This window comes from Mirounga angustirostris, unplaced genomic scaffold (genome assembly GCF_029215605.1).
Source record: "Mirounga angustirostris isolate CCGP_5_RB_7025 unplaced genomic scaffold, mMirAng1.0.hap1 SCAF_17, whole genome shotgun sequence".
Taxonomy (NCBI): Eukaryota; Metazoa; Chordata; class Mammalia; order Carnivora; family Phocidae; genus Mirounga; species Mirounga angustirostris.
In genome coordinates, this window is record NW_026991725.1 from 3,714,295 (window position 1) to 3,738,222 (window position 23,928).

General features: G+C 39.6%; 1 protein-coding gene across 1 annotated transcript in view; it reads right to left on the reverse strand.

Annotated features, from left to right (window-relative positions):
* EFCAB5 (EF-hand calcium binding domain 5) overlaps positions 1-23,928 on the reverse strand; it is a 165,088-nt gene that overhangs the window by 77,425 nt on the left and 63,735 nt on the right. The window contains exon 8 of the mRNA XM_064582306.1: positions 805-960. Coding sequence (XP_064438376.1) covers positions 805-960 — 156 coding nt within the window. The remainder of the gene's footprint in view (positions 1-804; positions 961-23,928) is intronic.

The window sequence follows — 23,928 nt, forward strand, 5'->3', positions numbered from 1 at the left end:
TTTATAAATCCATTTGGTATCCTGGCATACTGTATCCTTCCAAATACCATTCTTAGAAATACTTTTAGATATCAACTTTTCTTATTTTAAGAAGCAGCATAATAAAATGTGGTAAGCTTTCTATTCCCAACAACTCCTTTCTATAGGAAGCCACCAGCAAAGAGAGTAAGCAAAAACAGTCTTAAGCAACCCATTCTTAAGAATGGGAAAGAGACTTAGAGACAAGATGTACATTGTAAAATGCAGTGCCCTGTAAGATGTGATCTACAGGCTGGTACCACTCTGTGACAAGAAAGGTACAGAAACTGAGAATAGTAGCTAGAAAATTTTATAACAATTAGAGAAAGTGATAATAAATCGGACTGGAATCCGATAATAAAAAATACGGATTGGGGGCACCTGAGTGGCTCAGTCAGTTGAGAGTCTGACTTCGGCTCAGGTCATGATCTCAAGGTCCTGGAATTGAGCCCTGCGTTGGGCTCCCCGATCAGCAGGAAGTCTGCTTATCCCTTTCCCTCTCCCCTGCCCCCCTCTGTCCCAACCAAGCACGGTGATAGCCAAATTTGTACCGGTAGTTCATGCTCTCTCTGTCTCTCTCTCAAATAAATAAATAAAATCTTTTTTAAAAATGTGGGTTGTATTTTGTATGTGCATTTTTCCCCCCTAGCAATCCATATTCATTGAGTGTCAGTCCACAATGGATTAGCAATTAAAAACAGCACCATCCACACCAACAACAACCTAAAAACTGGTTCTTCACAAAAAAACAGTTTGAGAAGCACTGCTTTAAGGGTCTTATCCTACCTTCCCACGGTCACAATGCAGGAAGAGTTCAGCAAACATCTGCCTCCACATGTCCGTTTTTATGACCTCCCGGAATTCATCTGCACAATGACAAATGTGCTTAAGGAGATTCTCAAACATTTCACTTTTAAAGTCTGCAATGTGTGAAGAGATGTACTGCAGAGAAAAAGAAGATAAATGATTGATTTAAAACCGGGCTCTTTACTTGGATTTTTCCAAGGATTCAGTCAATGTACATGAAAGCATTGGCTACAATTTTTTTCCATATCATTTGTTTGTTACATAGATAAAGCATTTTCATGTTAGCACTATTCTACAGCTGGGCTGCAGAGAGAGGTGATCAATACAGTCCCCAAAACCGCACCAGTGAGACTATTTTTGGAGCAATTCCCCTCTAGATCACATCAGCATTATATAGGGCAGACTTTTTACCTCACAGTATGAAATAGCAGCAGTTAGAAAACGTTGCCTGTAAATTAATAGTTCTAAAAATTGAATGTAGCTTTTCTTTTGATGTATGGTATATAAGACCATGCTTTTTCCAAGACTGGCTACATTTAATTATTGGAGTGTAAGGAATGGGGATTGTGGGTGGTTTTTCTGTCTTCTGATATTAAAACAAGGTATCTTTGGCTATTTTTTAAATTATTTTGAAAGTGTAGAGTCTGAAAACATCTATGCTTGTGGGCCATTTTTCTTGATCCCTGTTGAATAGATTCCCAGAAGTGGGATTGCTAGCTTAGAAGGTAAATGCATCTGTATTTTTGATAGGTTTTGACATCAGGCTTGTGACCTTTTGTGCTTCTACCACTAATGAACAAGTGGTTATTTCTCCTCAGCCTTACCACCAGTGTATATTGCCTTCTGGATTTTTGCTCATTTGATGAGTCAGGAACATTACATTTTTTTTTTTAAGATTTTATTCTTTTATTTGAGAGAGAGAGAGAGAATGAGAGAAAGAGAGCAAAAGAGGGGGGAGGGTCAGAAGGAGAAACAGACTCCCCGCTGAGCAGGGAGCCTGCCAGGACTCGATCCTCCGACTCCAGGATCATGACCTGAGCGGAAGGCAGTCGTTCAACCAACTGAGCCACCCAGGCGCCCAGGAACATTACATTCTTGATCTATACCTGGTGTATGTGTTATATATGTGGATCTAGCACTGGAAGAATTTCTTTTTATTTTTTTTTTAATTTTTTTCTTATGTTAATCCCCATACATTACATCATTAGTTTTAGATGTAGTTTTCCATGATTCAGTTTGTGCATAACACCCAGTGCTCCATGCAGAATGTGCCCTCCTCAATACCCATCACCAGGCTAACCCATCCTCCCACCCCCCTCCCCTCTAGAACCCTCAGTTTGTTTTTCAGAGTCCATCGTCTCTCATGGTTCGTCTACCCCTCCGATGTCCCCCCCTTCATTCTTCCCCTCCTGCTACCTTCTTCTTCTTCTTTTTTTTTTTCTTAACATATATTGCATTATTTGTTTCAGAGGTACAGATCTGAGATTCAACAGTCTTGCACAATTCACAGCGCTCACCAGAGCACATACCCTCCCCAGCGTCTATCACCCAGTCACCCCATTCCTCCCACCCCCCACTCCAGCAACCCTAAGTTTGTTTCCTGTAATTAAGAATTCCTCATATCAGTGAGGTCATATGATACATGTCTTTCTCTGTTTCACTTATTTCGCTCAACATAATACCCTCCAGTTCCATCCACGTCATTGCAAATGGCAAGATCTCATTCCTTTTGATGGCTGCATAATATTCCATTGTATATATATATACCACTTCTTCTTTATCCATTCATCTGTCGATGGACATCTTGGCTCTTTCCACAGTTTGGCTATTGTGGACATTGCTGCTATAAACATCAGGGTGCACATACCCCTTCGGATCCCTACTTTTGTATCTTTGGGGTAAATACCCAGTAGTGCAATTGCTGGATCATAGGGTAGCTCTATTTTCAACTTTTTGAGGAACCTCCATACTGTTTTCCAGAGTGGCTGCACCAGCTTGCATTCCCACCAACAGTGTAGGAGGGTTCCCCTTTCTCCGCATCCCTGCCAACATCTGTCATTCCCTGACTTGTTAATTTTAGCCATTCTGACTGGTGTGAGGTGGTATCTCACTGAGGTTTTGATTTGGATTTCCCTGATGCCGAGCGATATTGAGCACTTTTTCATGTGTCTGTTGGCCATTTGGATGTCTTCTTTGGAAAAATGTCTGTTCATGTCTTCTGCCCATTTCTTGATTGGATTCTTTGTTCTCTGGGTGTTGAGTTTGATGAGTTCTTTATAGATTTTGGATACTAGCCCTTTATCTGATATGTCATTTGCAAATATCTTCTCCCATTCTGTCGGTTGTCTTTTGGTTTTGTTGACTGTTTCTTTTGCTGTGCAAAAGTTTTTTATCTTGATGAAGTCCCAATAGTTCATTTTTGCCCTTGCTTCCCTTGCCTTTGGCGATGTTTCTAGGAAGAAGTTGCTTTGGCTGAGGTCGAAGAGGTTGCTGCCTGTGTTCTCCTTTAGGATTTTGATGGACTCCTGTCTCACATTGAGGTCTTTCAACCATTTGGAGTCTATTTTTGTGTGTGGTGTAAGGAAATGGTCCAGTTTCATTCTTCTGCATGTGGCTATCCAATTTTCCCAACACCATTTGTTGAAGAGACTGTCTTTTTTCCCTTGGACATTCTTCCCTGCTTTGTCCAAGATTAGTTGACCATAGAGTTGAGGGTCCATTTCTGGGCTCTCCATTCTGTTCCATTGATCTATGTGTCTGTTTTTGTGCCAGTACCATACTGTCTTGATGATGACAGCTTTGTAATAGAGCTGGAAGTCCAGAATTGTGATGCCGCCAGCTTTGCTTTTCTTTTTCAACATTCCTCTGGCTATGCGGGGTCTTTTCTGGTTTCATATGAATTTTAGGGTTATTTGTTCCATTTCTTTGAAAAAAGTGGATGGTATTTTGATGGGGATTGCATTGAATGTGTAGATTGCTTTAGGTAGCATTGACATCTTCACAATATTTGTTCTTCCAATCCATGAGCATGGAACGTTTTTCCATTTCTTTGTGTCTTCCTCAATTTCTTTCATGAGTATTTTATAGTTTTCTGAGTACAGATCCTTTGCCTCTTTGGTTAGATTTATTCCTAGGTATCTTATGGTTTTGGGTGCAATTGTAAATGGGATCAACTCCTTAATTTCTCTTTCTTCTGTCTTGTTGTTGGTGTATAGGAATGCCACTGACTTCTGTGCATTGATTTTATATCCTGCCACTTTACTGAATTCCTGTATGAGTTCCAGCAGTTTTGGGGTGGAGTCTTTGGGGTTTTCCACATAAAGTATCATATCATCTGCAAAGAGTGAGAGTTTGACTTCTTTGTCGATTTGGATGCCTTTTATTTCTTTTTGTTGTCTGATTGCTGTGGCTAGGACTTCTAATACTATGTTGAATAGCAGTGGTGATAGTGGACATCCCTGCCGCGTTCCTGACCTTAGGGGGAAAGCTCTCAGTTTTTCCCCATTGAGAATGATATTCGCTGTAGGTTTTTCGTAGATGGCTTTTATGATATTGAGGTATGTACCCTCTATGCCTATACTCTGAAGAGTTTTGATCAAGAAAGGATGCTGTACTTTGTCAAATGCTTTTTCTGCATCTATTGAGAGGATCATATGGTTCTTGTTCTTTCTTTTGTTAATGTATTGTGTCACGTTGATTGATTTGCGGATGTTGAACCAACCTTGCAGCCCAGGGATAAATCCCACTTGGTCGTGGTGAATAATCCTTTTAATGTACTGTTGGATCCTATTGGCTAGTATTTTGGTGAGAATTTTTACATCCATGTTCATCAGGGATATTGGTCTGTAATTCTCCTTTTTGATGGGGTCTTTGTCTGGTTTGGGGATCAAGGTAATGGTGGCCTCATAAAATGAGTTTGGAAGTTTTCCTTCCATTTCTATTTTTTGGAACAGTTTCAGAAGAATAGGTATTAATTCTTCTTGAAATGTTTGGTAGAATTCCCCTGGGAAGCCATCTGGCCCTGGGCTTTTGTTTGTTGGGAGATTTTTGATGACTGCTTCAATTTCCTTAGTGGTTATAGGTCTGTTCAGGTTTTCTATTTCTTCCTGGTTCAGTTTTGGTAGTTTATACATCTCTAGAAATGCATCCATTTCTTCCAGATTGCTTAATTTGCTGGCATAGAGTTGCTCATAATATGTTCTTATAATTGTTTGTATTTCTTTGGTGTTGGTTGTGATCTCTCCTCTTTCATTCATGATTTTGTTGATTTGGGTCATTTCTCTTCTCTTTTTGGTAAGTCTGCGCAGGGGTTTATCAATCTTGTTAATTCTTTCAAAGAACCAGCTCCTAGTTTCGTTGATCTGTTCTACTGTTCTTTTAGTTTCTATTTCATTGATTTCTGCTCTGATCTTTATTATTTCTCTTCTCCTGCTGGGTTTAGGCTTTATTTGCTGTTCTTTCTCCAGCTCCTTTAGGTGGAGGGTTAGGTTGTGTACTTGAGACCTTTCTTGTTTCTTGAGAAAGGCTTGTATTGCTATCTACTTTCCTCTTAGGACTGCCTTTGCTGCATCCCAAAGATTTTGAACAGTTGTGTTTTCATTTTCGTTTGTTTCCATGAATTTCTTAAATTCTTCTTTAATTTCCTGGTTGACCCATTCATTCTTCAGTTGGATGCTATTTAGCCTCCATGTATTTGAGTTCTTTCCGACGTTCCTCTTGTGATTGAGTTCTAGTTTCAAAGCATTGTGGTCTGAAAATAGGCAGGGAATGATCCCAATCTTTTGGTACCAGTTGAGACCTGATTTATGACCTAGGATGTGATCTATTCTAGAGAATGTTCCATGGGGACTAGAGAAGAATGTGTATTCCGTTGCTTTGGGATGGAATGTTCTGAATATATCTGTGAAGTCCATTTGGTCCAATGTGTCATTTAAAGTCTTTATTTCCTTGTTGATCTTTTGCTTTGACGATCTGTCCATTTCAGTGAGGGGGGTGTTAAAGTCTCCCACTATTATTGTATTGTTGTCGATGTGTTTCTTTGCTTTTGTTATTAATTGGCTTATATAACTGGCTGCTCCCATGTTAGGGGCATAGATATTTACAATTGTTAGATCTTCTTGTTGGATAGACCCTTTAAGTAGGATATAGTGTCCTTCCTCATCTCTTATTACAGTCTTTGGTTTAAAATCTAATTTGTCTGATATAAGGATTGCCACCCCAGCTTTCTTTTGGTGTCCATTAGCACGGTAAATGGTTTTCCACCCCCTCACTTTCAATCTGGGGATGTCTTTGGGTCTAAAATGAGTCTCTTGCAGACAGCATATCGATGGGTCTTGTTTTTTAATCCAATCTGATAGCCTGTGTCTTTTGATTGGGGCATTTAATCCATTTACATTCAGGGTAACTACTGAAAGATAGGAATTTAGTGCCATTGTATTGCCTGTAGGGTGACTGTTACTGTATATTGTCCGTGTTCCTTTCTGGTCTATGTTGCTTTTAGGGTCTCTCTTTGCTTAGAGGACCCCTTTCAATATTTCTTGTAGGGCTGGTTTTGTGTTTGCAAATTCCTTTAGTTTTTGTTTGTCCTGGAAGCTTTTTATCTCTCCTTCAATTTTCAATGACAGCCTAGCTGGATAGAGTATTCTTGGCTGCATATTTTTCTCATTTAGTGCTCTGAAGATATCCTGCCAGTCCTTTCTGGCCTGCCAGGTCTCTGTGGATAGGTCTGTTGCCAATCTAATGTTTCTACCATTGTAGGTTACAGATCTCTTCTCCCGAGCTGCTTTCAGGATTTTCTCTTTGTCTATGAGACTCGTAAGTTTTACTATTAGATGTCGGGGTGTTGACCTATTTTTATTGATTTTGAGAGGGGTTCTCTGTGCTTCCTGGATTTTGATGCCTGTTTCCTTCCCCAAATTAGGGAAGTTCTCTGCTATAATTTGCTCCATTATACCTTCTGCCCCTCTCTCTCTTTCTTCTTCTTCTGGGATCCCAATTATTCTAATGTTGTTTTGTCTAATGGTATCGCTTATCTCTCGAATTCTGCCCTCGTGATCCAGTAGTTGTTTATCTCTCTTTTTCTCAGCTTCTTTATTTTCCATCATTTGGTCTTCTATATCACTGATTCTCTCTTCTGACTCATGTATCCTAGCAGTTAGTGCCCCCATATTTGATTGCACGTCATTAATAGCCTTTTTGATTTCAACTTGGTTAGATTTTAGTTCTTTTACTTCTCCAGAAAGGGTTTCTCTAATAACTTCCATGCTTTTCTCAAGCCCAGCTAGTATCTTTAAAGTCATGATTCTGAACTCTAGATCTGACATCGTACTAATGTCTGTATTGAGTAGGTCCCTGGCAGTCGGTACTACCTCTTATTCTTTTTGTTGAGGTGATTTTTTCCGTCTTGTCATTTTGTGCAGAGGAGAATAGATTAATGAGAGAACAAAATGCTAGCAGAGTAACCACGTCCCCAGAAAATATACTCTAAACAAATCAGAAAAGACCTGAAGCAGTGGGAAAAGAAAGGGAAAGAGAAAAAAAGGAAAAAGAAAAAAAAGAAAAAGAAAAAGATAAAAACAAACAAAAACCGAACAAAACAAAACAACAACAACAAAAAAACCAGAATGTGATCAAATATGATCAGGCTGGTATCTAGATCAGTGCCACACACTAGATTTTGGGTGTATTTTGGTCTGTTAGAAGAAAGTGCCTCCCAAGATTTTAAAGAAAGAAAAACTTATATATGTACAAAAATAAGGGTTGATATGATGAAGGGATGGAATATGACTGTAAAGATGGAAATTATAAAAAATTTTATAAAAGGAATTGATAAGAAGTTGTTTGAAAAAAGAAAGAAGAGGATTTAAAAAAAGAAAAAAGGAAAAAAAAAGGGAGAGAATGTGATCAGGCAGGGGAGTAGGAAAAAACCATATACTAGAGATTTAGGGTATATTTTGATCTGTTAGAAGAAACTATCTCAAAATTTTAAAGAGAGAACAACATATATATATATGCCAAAAATATGGGTAATTACTATGAAGGGATAGAATATGACTCTAAAAATGAAAAATAAAAATGTTTTTTATTTTTTATTATTATTATTATTTTTTAAAGATTTTATTTATTTTTTAGAGAGCAAGCGAGAGAGAAACAGCATGAGAGGGGAGAGGGTCAGAGGGAGAAGCAGGTTCCCTGCAGAGCAGGGAGCCTGATGTGGGACTCGATCCCAGGACCCTGGGATCATGACCTGAGCCGAAGGCAGACGCTTAACCATCTGAGCCACCCAGGCACCCAATAAAAATGTTTTTTAAAAAAGGGATTGATAAGATGTTGGTTGAAAAAGGGAAAAAGAAAAATTCAAAAAAAAAAAAGAAAAAAGAAAAAAGGACAGTTAAAAAAAAAAATTAACTTTGAAAGACTAAAGAATCATGGTAAAAAAAGCCATGCATTCTATGTGTAGTATTCCCCTAGCGCTGGAGTTCTGCCGTTCTCATTGATTGGTAAACTTGGTCTTGACTGGCTGTTCTCGCTGATCTTCTAGGGGAGGGGCCTGTTGCCATGGTCCCCAAATGTCTTTGCCCCGCCCTTGCCCAGTCCGGGCTAAGTAATCTGCTTGGGTTGCTCTCCAGAGCTTTTGTTCCCTGTGAGCTTTCCGAACAGCTTTGGAGGCTGAGAGTGAAGATGGCGGCCTCCCAATCTCCGCCCCAGAGGAGCCGAGAACTCCGGGCCCTGCTCCTCAGTGAGCCCCCAGAGAAAAGCAGTCAGTCACTCCCGTCTCCCTGGTCTACTGCCGCACTCTGTGCTCACCCGGCAGGTGACCGCGCGTTTCTATCTCTGGCACCGACCCTGGGTGGAGTCTCCAAACCCAGCAGATCCCTGCAGTGTGCTCCCGTGCCGCTCCTCCCGTGGGAGGAATGTGAGTCTCCCTGGATCTGCCACTTGTTGGGTCCCTGCTGGAGGAGCAGTGGCCCGACTGTGCCGCGGATCACGGTTTATGGCAACCCCGAGCTGAGAGCCCGTGCCTGGGCTCCGTCTCTGCAGCCGGCTTCCCCGCTCCTATACCCGGGAGCTCGGCCGCACTCAGGCACCCCCGGTCTTTCTGTGACCCCGAGGGTCCTGAGACCACATGTCCCCGCAAGTGTTCCACCCCCCTATCCCCCCCCACCGCTCTGCTTAGCCACTGGAGCAATGTCTCTCAGCAGAGCAGACTTCTAAAAGTTCCGATTTTGTGCTCTGGGGCTTTATCACTTGCCGGTAGTGGCTGATGGAGGCCCCCTCCCCCGCCGTCTATCCTCCTGAATATCGCCTTGGATTCACTTCTCCGCATGTCCTACCTTCCAGAAAGTGGTTGCTTTTCTGTTCAGAGAGTTGCTGCTATTCTTTTCTTCGATCTCCTGTTGAGTTCATAGGTGGTCAGAATGGTTTGGTCCCTATCCAGCTGAATTCCTGAGAGGAGACGAAATCCAGGTCTCCTACTCCTCCGCCATCTTGCTCCGCCCCCCTAACACTGGAAGAATTTCTAAGTGAACTCCTCTTGAAATGTTAGCACAACTCATAAGCCATTGATTTCCTCCTCTGTCCCAACCAAGCACGGTGGTAGCCAAATTTGTACGGTAGTCCAACTTGGATTGAATTACCCTACTTCCATAGCCATAAATGATTGGACCAGCGGATGATCCTTAACCTAAACAAAGCCATTCAGATTCTTTCCACTAGGAATTGGGAATTAGGACTGGGAAATGGTTGGCTGTCCTCTGAGAGGGGCTGGACCTGTAAATGTAAACTTAAGAGTTATTGGGTGGCCAGATTCCGCCAGGTGAACTGAGGATGTAGGAAGAGTCAGTACTTACACAGATGAAACAGAAAGCGGAGAGAAGAGTCTTGATGTTTTTCCAAGTCCCTGTTCTAATCTCTTGCAGAAGTCAGATCATATTCTTGCCCTTAGACTCCATACATTTCATTTTCAGCTACATTAATTCAGGTTGGCTTCTGTTTCTTGCAACTAAAGGATACTAACTAATATAGTTTGTTTAAAATGGAAAATTTTGTTGGAATGTTTTACTGACATAGTTTTTTAAATGAAGGATATAGTAGATATTTCACTTCCTCATTAATATCATCTAGGCAAATTAAAAAATGTATTATGTAAGAGATACATTAGGCTTGAACCCATGCTAATGAATCATAAACCACTATTCAACTGGTTTAGAGATCAAAAGGAAATTTTAAAGCAGAGTAAAAGAGCTTTTCTAAATATTTAGTTTCTTTGGTGGCTAAAACCTTCTAATTGTCATTATTTTTGATGGATCAGTGAGTACAGTTAGGTTTTTATGTGTTAACCTTGGGATGCGGAAAAGTGTAATGGTTAAGAATTTGCATTTTGCCTCATCAAAACACCAATGGCATTTTTCACCGAGCTAGTACAAAGAATCCCAAAATTTGTATAGAACAACAAAAGACTTCAAATAACCAAAACAAACTTGAGAAAGTAGAACAAAGCTGGAGAGATCACACTCCCTGATTTCAAGCTATACTGAAAGACTATAGTTAGCAAAATAGCATGGTATTGGCATAAACACAGACATATAGATCAATGGAATAGAATAGAGAGCCCCCTCAAAAGAAATAAACCTATGTATTTATGGTCAATTAATCTATGACAAAGGAGGCAAGAACATACAATGGGGAAAAGACAGTCTATTCAATAAATGGTGTTGGAAAACTGGACAGTTACATGCAAAAGAATGAAACTGGACCACTATCTTATACCATATACAAAAAACAAATTCAAAATGGATTAAAGACTTGGGTGTAAGACCTGAAACCATAAAACTTCTAGAAGAAGACATAGGTAGTAAGTTCTTTGACATTTGTGTTAATATTTTTTTTTTTTTACCATTCTCCTGAGGCAAGGGCAACAAAAGCTAAAATACACAAATGCAATTACACCAAACTAAGAAGCTTTTGCACAGTGAAGGAAACCATCAACAAAACAAAAAGGCAACCTACTGAATGGGAGAAGCATTTGCAAATCATACATCCAATCAGGGGTTCATATCCAAACTATATAAAGAACTTACACAACTTAATATTTTTTTTTTAAAACCTGATTTTAAAAAATGGGCAGAAGCTTGAATAGAAATTTTTCCAAAGAAGGCATACTGCTGGCATGGCTAACACACACACATGAAAAGATACTCAACATCACTAATCATCAGGGAAATGTACATTTAAACCACAATAAGATATCACCTCACCCCAGTCAGACTGACTATTATCAAAAAGAAAAAAACAAGTGTTGGTGAGGATGTGGAGAGAAGGGAACCCTTGTGCACTGTTGGTGGAAATGTAAATTGGTGCAGCCACTGTGGAAAACAGTATGGACATTCCTCAAAAAATTAAAAATAGAACTACCATATGATCCAGCAATTCTATGTCTGGGTGTTTATCTAAAGAAAATGAAAACACGAATTTGAAAAGATATATGTTCATTGTAGAATTATTTACAATAGCCAAGACATGGAAGCAACCTTGTCCTCAATAGATGGACAAAGATGTGGTATATGTATACAATGGAATGTTACTCAGCCATAAAAAAGGAGATTTTGCCCTTTCCAACAACATGGATAGACCTAGATGGTACTATGCTAAGTGAAATAATATGGAATCTAAAAAACGAAGCAAATGAACAAACAAAATAGAAACAGACTTATAGATACAGGAAACAAATTGTTGACTGCCAGAATGGGGAGGGCTTGGGGGGTGGGTGAAATAGGTGAAGAGGAACAAGAACGACAAACTTCCAGCTATAAAATAATTAAGTCATGGGGATGTAATGTACAGCATAGGGAATATGGTCAATAATATTGTAATAACTTTGTATGGCAACAGATGGTAATGAGGCTTAATCATGGGTATAATTTCATAATGTACTGTAGTATCAAATCACTATGATGTGCACCTGAAACTAATAGGACATTATCAACCAAATATACTTAAAAAAAGAGGAGAAATCTGGGAAAGGTAATAGGGACTATAGGGAGTCTTGCAATTTTAAATAGGATGGTGTGGTAGATTTGGAGATACACTGTACAGATTCCCCATCATAGCAGGAAGGTGGTCAGCAGACATTCTTTAGCTTTCAGGTCCTTCAGGGTCTGCTTTCACTGCAGAAAGCCACCGTGGTTTGGTCATGTCTGTCATAGGGCAGCCTGAATTCAGGAACTAAATGAGAGAGAAATAGAGAGGCCTGGACATTCAACCTGATGTAGGACACACTGATGGGCAATAATACTTGCTTCAGAGCTCTCTTGTGGGTTGGATGAGGCTTTATCAGGCCTGTATTGCAGCTGACTTCTCCTGACTAATTATGTTACACTTCTCTCCCTTCACAGCTATTGATCCCAATTAATAACCTGCACACCAGCATCTGTCTCAGCATCTGCTTCCAGAGATTGCAACCTGACAGGGGGCATCATGGAGAAGGTGACATTTGAGCCAAGAAGGAGAGGAGGGAGTAAACCACGTGGAAATATGGGAGAAGTACTGTCCTGGAAAAGTGCTAAGGCCCTGAGGTGAGAACACGCCTAGGGTTTTCTAGGAATGGCAAGACAGCTAATGTGGCTGGGGCAGAATGAGGGAGGTGTACAGAGAGAGTGAAGACAGAGGGGTCACCAGACAGACCATGTCAAGCCGTGGGGCCATGTTAAGGACTTTGGTATTTACTTTAAGTAAGATGGGAAGCCATTGGAGGGTTTTGAGCAGAAGACTGGCTAATCTACCTTTCTTCTTCTTTTTTTTTTAATATTTTATTTATTCATTTTTCAGAGAGAAAGAAAGAGAGAGCACAAGCAGGGGGAGCAGCAGAGGGAGAGGGAGAAGCAGGCTCTCCGCCGAGCAGGGAGCCCAATGCGGGATTTGATCCTGGGACCGTGGGATCATGACCTGAGCTGAAAGCAGACGCTTAACCAACTGAGCCACCCAGGCATCTCCCTTTTTTTTTTTTTAACTTTATTTTCTTTAGTGATCTCTACACCCAAAGTGGGGCTCAAACTCATGACCTGAGATCAAGAGTCACATGCTCTTCCCAGTGAGCTAGCCAGGCGCCCCTCCCTATCTTTCATTTTAAAAGGCAAGGGTGAAAGCAAGGGCATCAGTCAGGAGGCTAATGAAATAAGGCAGTTGTGAGATGGTGATGGCTTAGCACAGGTTTTGAGAAGACATCAAATTCTAAACATTTCTGGAAGGTGGAGACAAAACAAACAAACAAAAAAAACCAACCCTCACATTTTAGAGACAGATTATCTGAGTTCAAATCCCAGTTCCCATATTTACTGGCTGAGTAATCTTGGCTGAGTCACTGAACTTTCCAGTTTCTTCATTTATGAAATATGTATCACAGTAGCTATCTCACTGGGTCATGAAGAGGATCCTGGTATGTACAGAGTACAGGTATTTCATGTAATAAGTTCTCTGTAGCCATTGCTCTTGCTTCCTTTTGAACTAGGTAAGAAATTGACCAAGAAAGTTTTTTCTATAGAATGAAAGTCCACTCGGCTGACATACCTATTTAGAAGGAAAAACCCAATGAGATCAGTGATTCTCAAAATGTGATGCCTTGACCACATAACCCGAGAGCTTGTTGGAAGCTCTGAGAGCACCACTTGAGAGATTGTTAGAAATGTAAATTTGGTATAAACATACGGGTGCATGTATCCCTTTGAATTAGTATTCTTGAATTATTTGGGTAAATACCCAGTAGAGTACTGCAATTGTTGGATAAGGTAGTTCTATTTTTAACCTTTTGGGGAATATCCAAACAAGCTGCACCAGTTTGCATTCTCACCAATAGTGCACAGTGTTCCTTTTATAGCAGCATTATTTACAATAGTCAAGATATGGAAGCAAACCAAGTGTCCATCAAAAGAAGATGTGGTATATATATATAATGGAATATTATTCAGCCATAAAAAAGAATGAAATCTTGCCATTTGCAATGACATGGATGGAGCTAGAGTATAAGGTTAAGTGAAATAAACCAGTCAGAGAAAGACAAATACCATATGATTTCACTCATATGTGGAATTTAGGAAACAAAACAAAGAAACAAAGGGGAAAAAAATAAGACAGAGAGAGAAACAAATCAAGAAACAGATTCTTAATTATAGAGAACAAACTGATGGTTACCAGAGGGGAGGTGGGGGAGAAATGTAATAGGTGATGGGGATTAAAGAGGGCACTTGTTGTGATGAGCACAAGGTGATGTATGGAAGTGTTGAATTACTATACTGTATACCTGAAACTAATATCACACTGTATGTTAACTAACTGGAAATAAAAAAAAATTTTTTTTTGAGAGAGAGAAGGCAGGGGAGGGGCAGATGGAGAGGGAGAGAGAGAAAATCTCAAGCAGGCTCCACCCCCAGGATGGAGCCTGATGTGGGGCTCAATCTCAAGACCCTGAGATCATGACCTGAACTGAAATCAAGAGTTGGATGCTTAACAGATTGAGCTACCCAGGTGCCCCAAAATAAAAACTTAAAAAAAAAAAAAAGAAAGAACCCAGTCTTTTAGGTGGCTATTAAAGCAAAATGTATATAAAGAAATAAACAGGGGCGCCTGGGTGGCTCAGTGGGTTAAGCGGCTGCCTTCAGCTCAGGTCATGATCCCAGGGTCCTGGGATCAAGCCCCGCATCGGGCTCCCTGCTCAGCAGGGAGCCTGCTTCTCCCTCTCCCTCTGTCTGCCTCTCTGCCTACTTGTGCTCTCTATCTCTGTCAAATAAATAAATAAAATCTAAAAAAAATAAATAAATAAACATTTTTTCTTCAAAAAAAAAGGAAAGAAATGTAAATTTGGGGGCCCTACTTCAGACCTACTAAATCAGAAACTCTGGAATGGGACCCAGAATCTGTGTTTTTAAAAGCCCTCTGAAAGCAAAATACACTTCTAGCTCTTAACCAGCCTCCTTCCAGTCACAAATGTGCAGAGTCAGAACAGAAAAAATATGAGTAGATGTCACATGACCAGACCAGTTGCCTCCAGGATTCTTGGAGAAGGGAAATCATCTTTCTTTTTCCCTCTTAAAAAACAGACCCCAACACATTTCCACTGTTATTCTTTCCTTATATTCCAACACTCAGAACTCTTGTGACATTAGCATGTGGTTGTGGAAACCATGTATGGAAATTCAAGTGGGCCCCAGCCAAGGGGACAGACAGACTTGGGTCTTTTTCCTCCAACCTTTACACATGGTAACTTGAAATAAAAAGTCCACTCTGGAGTCAATAAATAAATAAATGCATAAGCCCTCTGGGTTATTCTTATGTTCACTAAAGGTTGAGAACCATTGAAATAGATGATACGGGACAATAGTTCTTAATTATTCCAGAATCCTAAGATACTGTTGTTCAATCCTTAATGTATAAATTAAGCTTTTGGGAATTGACCTCAAGGCCATTTGAGTTTTCTGGTTGTGGAATCCTATTAAACCAAGGATTAGTTTAACTGTTTCTCCAAGAGACACTTCAACATTCTGGATTTAGAGCCCATGGGTTTTCTGAATGAGTGTGTTCCATAAGTGCGGGCTATATGACATAAAGACTACCATTGCCAACTAACTACAAATCAAATTCCAAATAGAACAGTTACAGAAGTTTGCAGGTGTCTCTTGTAAAAACAGAAGGTGAAAACACATGGCCTTTGTGTTCCTATCCTCCCACGGAATAAATCAATTAATATCCACCAATCCTGAAATGATTACTTAGATTAATTTAAGAATATAATGAACTACGAATATCCTTCCATTTGGTAGGTCTGTGAACTGCTAAACATTTGAATTGTACTTAATCAAGTTATCTCCATGTGCTGGGTCCCATTGTGATGAATTCTGGGCTGTTCCTTTCTGACTCGAAAACCAAAATACTGAGAATGTAGTAAATGTCACACTTAAAAGATTGGTATTTACTGTTAAATTCTACAGCTCTGGGCCACTGGGATTCACATTTATTTAGTTGTAGACATACTGGAGAGTTGATGAAGTGGGTGATATAAAAGCAATAGAAAGAAAAATATATTTGGAAATTAACTATTTTAGGCATTAACTTCCAAATGTATTTGTAAGTCCTGGTAGTAAATAACATTTTCAGAAATGCCTGCAAAGACTATAGAATATTGGAATACACAGATTATACTGGCTATCTATCATTGAAGAAGTGGTATGTTCATATAGCATTTGGGCAGAAAATTAGATTTCCAGTCTCAGGGAACTTTTAAAAACAATTAATGCTAATTATATACTCAACAAAGCAAAAATATACTTTAACTCTTTTGATTTTTAAAAATCAGAATCATTTGCTTAACAAATGAATTGAACTAAGGCCTTATTCAATATCCGGTAGTAATAAAAGTGACAAACTGAAACACACCATTTTCCCCTTATTGGTGAGGTAGCTTAGGCAATGTTCTGGCTTAGGTTGTGTCCCCCCACAAAGTTCATACGTTGAAGGCCTAACCCCTAGTACCCCAGAATGTGACTGTATCTTGGGATAGGATCTTTGTTTTTTATTTTTTCAATTTTATTCATTTATTTGAGAGAAAGAGAGTGTGTGCATGAGCAGGGGGAGGGGCAGAGGGAGAAGCAGACTCCCCGCTGAGCAGGGAGCCTGACTTGGGGCTCAATCCCAGGACCCCGAGATTATGACTTGAGCTGAGGGCAGACGCTTAACTAAGCCACCCAGGTGCCCCTGAGATAGGATCTTTAAAGAGGTAATTAAATTAAAATGAGATTATTAGGGTGGGTCATTAACTAATATGACCAGTGTCCTAATAAGAAGTGGAAATTTGGACACAGACATGAACTGAGGAAAGACCATGTGAAACCATGGGGAAAAGATGACTACCTATAAGCCAAGGAGAAAGGTCCTCAGAAGAAACCAACCCTGCCAATACCTTGTCTTGGACTTTTAGTCTCCACAGCTGTGAGAAATTAAATTCCTGATGTTTAAGTCACCAAGAGCTTTGTTATGGTAGCCCTACCAGACTGATACAAACAATAAGGAATTGATGATCAGTAAATTCCTTTATGTATTTCTTACAGTTGAAGACCACCTACGAAGACACATACCTTGGAGGATAGTTTACCATAGACCATCCCCTTTCCTTGGTTTAAAATTCCCTCATTTCGCCCCAAGGTTTCCTCAGGCAGTTTTCAGAGCATATTGCTGCTCCTACTTACACCTCCACTAAAGTCATCATTCTTCCTCCTTCTGTCCTTCCCTGCCATAGCTCAAAGCACATGAAAAAACAAAATAAGCAGAAAACAGCAAAAATTACAAAATACAAATGACAAATAACAGAATAGAGAGCCACTCAGATACGTACCATTTTGGGGGAAATGGACAGCCTGGATTTAGCAGAATACGTTACAGGAAAGACACAGTCTTTGAGTAATTTTTTTTTTTTTTTAAGATTTTATTTATTTATTTGACAGAGAGAGCACATGAGAGTGGGGAGGGTCAGAGGGAGAAGCAGGCTCCCTGCCGAGCAGGGAGCCCGATGCGGGACTCGATCCAGGGACTCCAGGATCATGACCTGAGCCGAAGGCAGTCGCTTAACCAACTGAGCCACCCAGGCGCCCACAGTCTTTGTGTAATTTGATGAAGCCTCTCGATTTAAAATTTAAACGTTGAGCCAGCCACGTTAGTTTGAAGGCCTCAGACATACTGGTATAAAATAACTGAACATGAGAAAGTGACTATCTCAAAGCAGACCACTGGGAGCAAGAACAGACTAAGTCCCAGAGAAGAGAATTCAGGCAGAGACACGGCCCTTATTTACTCCTGCACCAGTTCCTTAGTGTCACAGAATCCAAAGTTAATATCTGAATCCCAGTGAATAGTATTTCTAGTTTTTGCATATAATTATTCTTTTTTTTTATTATTTATTTGACAGAGAGAGCAGAGACAGAGAGCACAGCAAAGGGAGAGGGAGAAGCAGACTCCCTGCAGAGCAAGGAGCCTGATGCGGGACTCGATCCCAGAATCCTGGGATCATGACCTGAGCCAAAGGCAGACACTTAACCGACTGAGCCACCCAGGTGCCCCTGCATATAATTATTTTTAAGCCCATTATATAATTCAGGTGCAGACCTCAGACCGCTTGAAGCCCAGACCTGCTGAAGGATGCTCTTGGGAAACTGACCCTCATTTTACCCAGTCCCACAGTAAACAAGAAGGTGTTAGATTGTTTTCACTTGCCTCTGGTGAGCAGGTAAATGTATGGCCTGAGTCTTCACAATGATCAGGTGGGAGATTAGATCAAAGCAAAGCAAACTCCTCAATGAGGGTGGCTAACTGCCTTGGTTTGCCTGGGACTTCCCTAGTTTTAGCACTGAGAATCCCATGTTCTAAGAAACCCCTCAGGTCCGGGGAAAACCAGGATGGTTTGAAAATCTAAACCATTGATCCATGCCAATGGATCACAGGTCTAATTCCTATGGAAAACTTTGGGGAACCTCTGTTTGGAAGCATGCTGTGTTGTATCCTGCTTTGTATAACAGACTGTCTCTGTAAATATCAAAATCATTTGCCATAAAAGAAACTTTACAGCCTTTAACCATGTGTGAGGCATATTTCCGTTACCATCCCATTGGACAACCACACATGGGACAAATGGTATAGAGTTCTTATTCTATGGTATGCATTCATCCATTCTCAATCCACTTGTTGTATTTGTAGAATCACACGATAAAGAATGTGTCTGTTATAGATAACTGGGAATGATAATGAACACAAATGACAATTTGAGTCAGGATTCTGGTGCCTAGAGTGAGCAGAACCGATAAGCATGACCTGACCTTTGGCTCAGGTCATGATCCTGGGGTCCTAGGATCAAGCCCCGGTTCCGGCTCCCTGCTCTGCGGGAAGCCTGCTTCTCCCTCTCCCTTTGCCTGCGACTCTGCCTACTTGTGCTCTCTCTCTATCAAATAACTAATAAAATCTTTAATAAATAAATAAAGACTTCACTCTGTTTGAGAAAACTATACTTTGTTATTACTTTGGAGGCAAGAGTTTGGGGAACTAACTTTGAAATTACACCAGGGGAGGAATATAACCCAGGCCAGAGCCAGCTGATACTATCAATAAAAACAGAAGTATGTCAATATCTGGAGCCCCCAGAGGTAGGGAAAAAGGGTCTGCTGTGATGAGAGATCAGCCTCCCTCAGTTCCTCACTCTGGAGTCTTTGGGAGTCCTCCTCTCCCTGAGGCCATCTTTACCCTTCACTCCCTGAACTCTTGCCATACTAAAAGTCTTGTATGTAGTTATCACTAATGGTTTAGAGATAAGAAAATTCCTTTCCCTGGTAGTGCATGGTGATGCCTTCTTCAGATAGCATTTCCCCCACAGAAATAGTCACTCGTATTAAGAATTCCATTTCAGGCTCATTCAAACCACAGACCCCAGGGGCGCCTGGGTGCTCAGTCAGTTAAGTGTCTAACTGTTGATCTCAGCTCAGGTCTTAATCTCAGGATTGTGAGTTCAAGCCCTGCATTGGGCTCCACAATGGAGTGGAGCTTACTTTATTCATTTTTAAAAAAGATTTTATTTATTTATGAGAGAGAGAGAGAGAGAGAGAGAGGCAGAAGCAGGCTCCCTGCCTGGAGCTTACTTTAAAAAAATAAAATAAACCACAGACCCCAGTGACTATATAAAATATTGCTTCTATTTGGAAAATGGGTTCCAAGTTCCAAACAACCTACAGATGTTTTTTTTGAGAGGGACATATAGCCATTTGTGGGACTGTCATTTAAAAAATTATGGGCATTTTAACAACTCCAAGAAACTTTTGCTTTGAGATGTACCAAGAAAAATTTAGAGACCCTTACCCCTCAGACTTCTCTGGAAGCAAATTATTAGAAAATGCCTTATGAAAACAAATGGAATTTGTAGAACTCAAAAAGTCCAGGAAATTAAAAAAGAAATTTCCTATCTAAAAAAGTTAACTAAGTTCTCTGTAACCACAGTAATGGTGGTTTTCTTCTGTTGATAAACAAATCAACTAATCAGTCAATTGAAAGGGTGGATCCTCTGTAAGGTCGAAATCTGGAAACTTCAGGAAGGATAAACCTATCAGCACCTGCTTACTTCTGGCCTGAACACAGTAATGGGAACCCAGTGAAATCTAAGACTTAAGACTTCAGTTCCTTTTCAAACTTGCATACAATATCTACATAGAAAACTCAACACCAGTGTTAAAATGACACAAATGGGGGCACCTGGGTGGCTCAGCTGTTTAGCGTCTGCCTTCGGCTCAGGTCATGATCTCAGGGTCCTGGGATCGAGCCCCGCATCGGGCTCCCTGCTCAGTGGCGAGTCTGCTTCTCCCTCTCCCTCTGTGATCTCTCTCATTCTCACTCTCTCTCAAATAAATAAATAAAAATCTTTAAAAAATAAAATAAAATGACACAAATGCTAAGTTTTGCCTCCTGGAATGAGTTGTCTTTTGGAAACTAGAGTGTTCTGAGAATTTAAAACAAAATTGACACTCTCCCCAAACATATTTCTTTTGTGTCTAAATAACTTACAAAACAAAAATCCCAAATAAACCAGTACATTCTACATCTTAAATTATTCCTGTCAATATATAAATGTTTAAAGGTTCCTTTCAAAGTAAGGAGCTACAGGTATGGCAGGTGGAAGAAATTTAACCCTCGTAACCACCAGATGAGTTTCCCACATGAAACCTGCCCCACTGAAGTCTCATTTTTCTTTTACTATGCCTCCCCTGGCAGTGATGAATATAATAATGGGAATGTTTTGTACCTGTTTGTTGCTTTGTAATTGTCTTGTTGTGGTGTGTGTCCTTAATTTGCTTGTATTTTGACCCTTCTATTCCCTGGATCCTACCTTGGTTCCATCCAGTATGTGTATGCCTGCATGCTCGTACACACACACACGCACACACACACACACACTCACACACACACACACCTGCATATACTCACAGGCACACTCCCATACAACAATGCATTATTTGGTCCTTGAGGGTAAGAAATACAACTTCTAATTTTGACATCTCTCCTACCAGAGAGTAAGTGAATATTCAGTATTCAGTATATACTTAGTAACTAAGAGACTAGACATAAATATTCTTCTATACTATATTATAAAGAATATAAAATATTCTTCTAAAAATAGCTATTTTGGGTCTTCATTTACTAGAATAAAACAGATGAAAAGTGAGAGAAGTTATACTCCCCAAAAAGATTGTCTGCTTCTCCCTCTCCCACTCCCCCTGCTTGTGTTCCCTCTCTCACTGTCTCTCTCTCTGTCAAATAAGTAAATAAAATCTTTAAAAAAAAAAAATTGTTCCAAACACTGCTTCTATGTCATATGATATGGTCAAAGATTTGTTGATCAGATAATTAAATATTTTCAATAAATATTTCTATGCAAGAAATATTTCCTTGGTTTCTGTTGATGTTACAGCTCTTCTCTATAATGAAAATACCTGAATATGGGTTGTTTACGTTTCAGGAAGCAATGTCAGGAAATGTCAGGAAAACTAATATTAATAGCTCAAACCACCCATTAAAACAAAATAGTGTGTGCATACCCACACACACACACACTCACAAAGGTATTATGTAGAATGCTAATGAATTTGTATCAAGTATCATTGGATATACATGACCCTTACCCATTTCATTTTAATTGTGTGGATATACATACACACATATGCACACATATCATATATGGATATATATGTATTTGTGTAGGATTTGTGTGTATGAATACATGTACATGTGTATATGTATATATTTGTTGAATTAATTAAAATAAATGAAGGGAGAAGAAAAGTAAAGCTGATATCAGACTTCACAACATTCAATACCAGAAAACAATTAAGCAATGTCTATATAGTTTTGAGGTGAAAAGAAAAGAAAATGTGACCTAATTACACTATACCCATCCACGGTATAATTTTAGAGGCAATACACAGACATTTTCAACACAAAAGAACTCAGAAAATATAATACCCATGTGACCTTCCTGAAAAAAAAAAAACTACTTTGTAATAAATTCAGCCAATTAAGAGCTGAATCAAAATAAATAACTCAGGAATAGCAAAGCCATTATAAAAGGACAGGAAGTGCTTTTTATTTTAGTGTAGTCCTAATAGTTTAATTTTGCTTGAGGAGACATATCTAGAAAAATGTTTCTACAGCCAATGTCAGAGAAATTACTGCTTATGTTTTCCTTCACAAGACTTATGGTTCAGGTCCCACCTTTAGTTCTTTAATCCATTTTGAGTAGCTGTCTAGTTTTTCTGATACCATCTGTTAAAGAGTCTATGTTTTCCCCATTGTATATTCTTGCCTCTTTTATCAAAGATTAATTGACCATACAATTGTGGATTTATTTCTGGACTCTACCTACTGTTCTATTGATCTATATATCTATTTTTGTGCCAGTACCATACTGTTTTGATTACTACAGCTTTGAGTATACCCTGAAACCTGGAATTGTGATACCTACAGCTTTGTTCTTCTTTCTCAAAATTGCTTTGGCTAGGGCGCCTGGGTGGCTCAGTTGGTTGAGTGACTGCCTTCGGCTCAGGTCATGATCCTGGAGTCCCGGGATCGAGGCCCACATCGGGCTCTCTGCTCGGCAGGGAGTCTGCTTCTCCCTCTGACCCTCCTCCCTCTCATGCTCTCTGTCTCTCATTCTCTCTCTCTCAAATAAATAAATAAAATCTTTAAAAAAAAAAATTGCTTTGGCTATTTGGGGTCTTTTCTGGTTCCATACAAATTTTTGGATTATTTGTTCTAGCTTTTACATAGTGAAGAAAACCACCAACAAAACAAAAAGGCAACCTACTGAATGGGAGAAGATATTTGCAAATGACATATCCGATAAGTAGTTAATACCCAAAATATATAAAGAACTTATATAACTCAATACCAAAAAATAATCCAACTAAAAAGCGGGAGGAGCACGTGAACAGACATTTTTCCAAAGAAAACATACAGATGGCCAACAGATACATGGAAAGATACTCAATGTCACTAATCATCAGGGAAATGCAAATTAAAACCAGAACGAGATGTCACCTCACACCTGTCAGAATGGCTAAAACCAAAAATACAAGAAATAACAAATGTTGGCAAAGATATGGAGAAAAAGGAACCACCGTGCACTGCTGGTGGTGGGAATGTAAATTGGTGCAGCCATTGTGGAAACCAGTATGAAGGTTCCTTAAAAGATAAAAAATAGAATTACCATATGATCCAGTAATTTCACTGCTGGGTATTTACCCAAAGAAAATGAAAATACTAACTTGAAAAGATAAATGCACCCCTATGTTTATTGCAGCACTATTCACAATGCCCAAGATAAGGAAGCAACCTAGGTGTCCATCAGTAGATGAATGGATAAGGAAGATGTGGTATACACACACACACACACACAGGAATATTATTCAGCCATAAAAAAGAAAGAAATCTTGCCATTTGCAATAACATGAATGGACCTAGAGAATATAATGCTAAGTGAAATAAGTCATTTAAAGACAAACACCATATGATTTCACTCATATGTAGAATTTGAGAAACAAAACAAATGAACAAAGAAAACAGGAAACAAAAAAAAAAAAAACCAGACTCTTAAATACAGAGGACAAACTGGTAGTTGCCAGAAGGGAGGTGGGTGAGGGGAATGGGTGAAATAGATAAAGGGGATTAAGAGTACACTTATCTTGATGAGCACTGAGAAAAGTATAGAATTGTTGAATTATTTTATTATATACCTGAAACTAATATAACATTGTATAATTATACTTCAATTAAAAAAAAAAGGATGGGGCACCTGGGTAGCTCAGTTCGTTAAGTGTCCAGCTCTTGATTTCGGCTCAGGTCATGATCTCAGGGTCATGGGATGGAGCCCTGCCTCTGGCTCTGCCCTCAGTGTGCAGAGTCTGCTTGTCCCTCTCCTTCTGTTCCTCCCCCTACTCTCTCCCTCTCTCTCTCTCAAATAAATAAAAATCTTTAAAAAAATAAAAATAATTTGATTTTTTAAAGATTTTTTTAAAAGATTTTATTTATTTG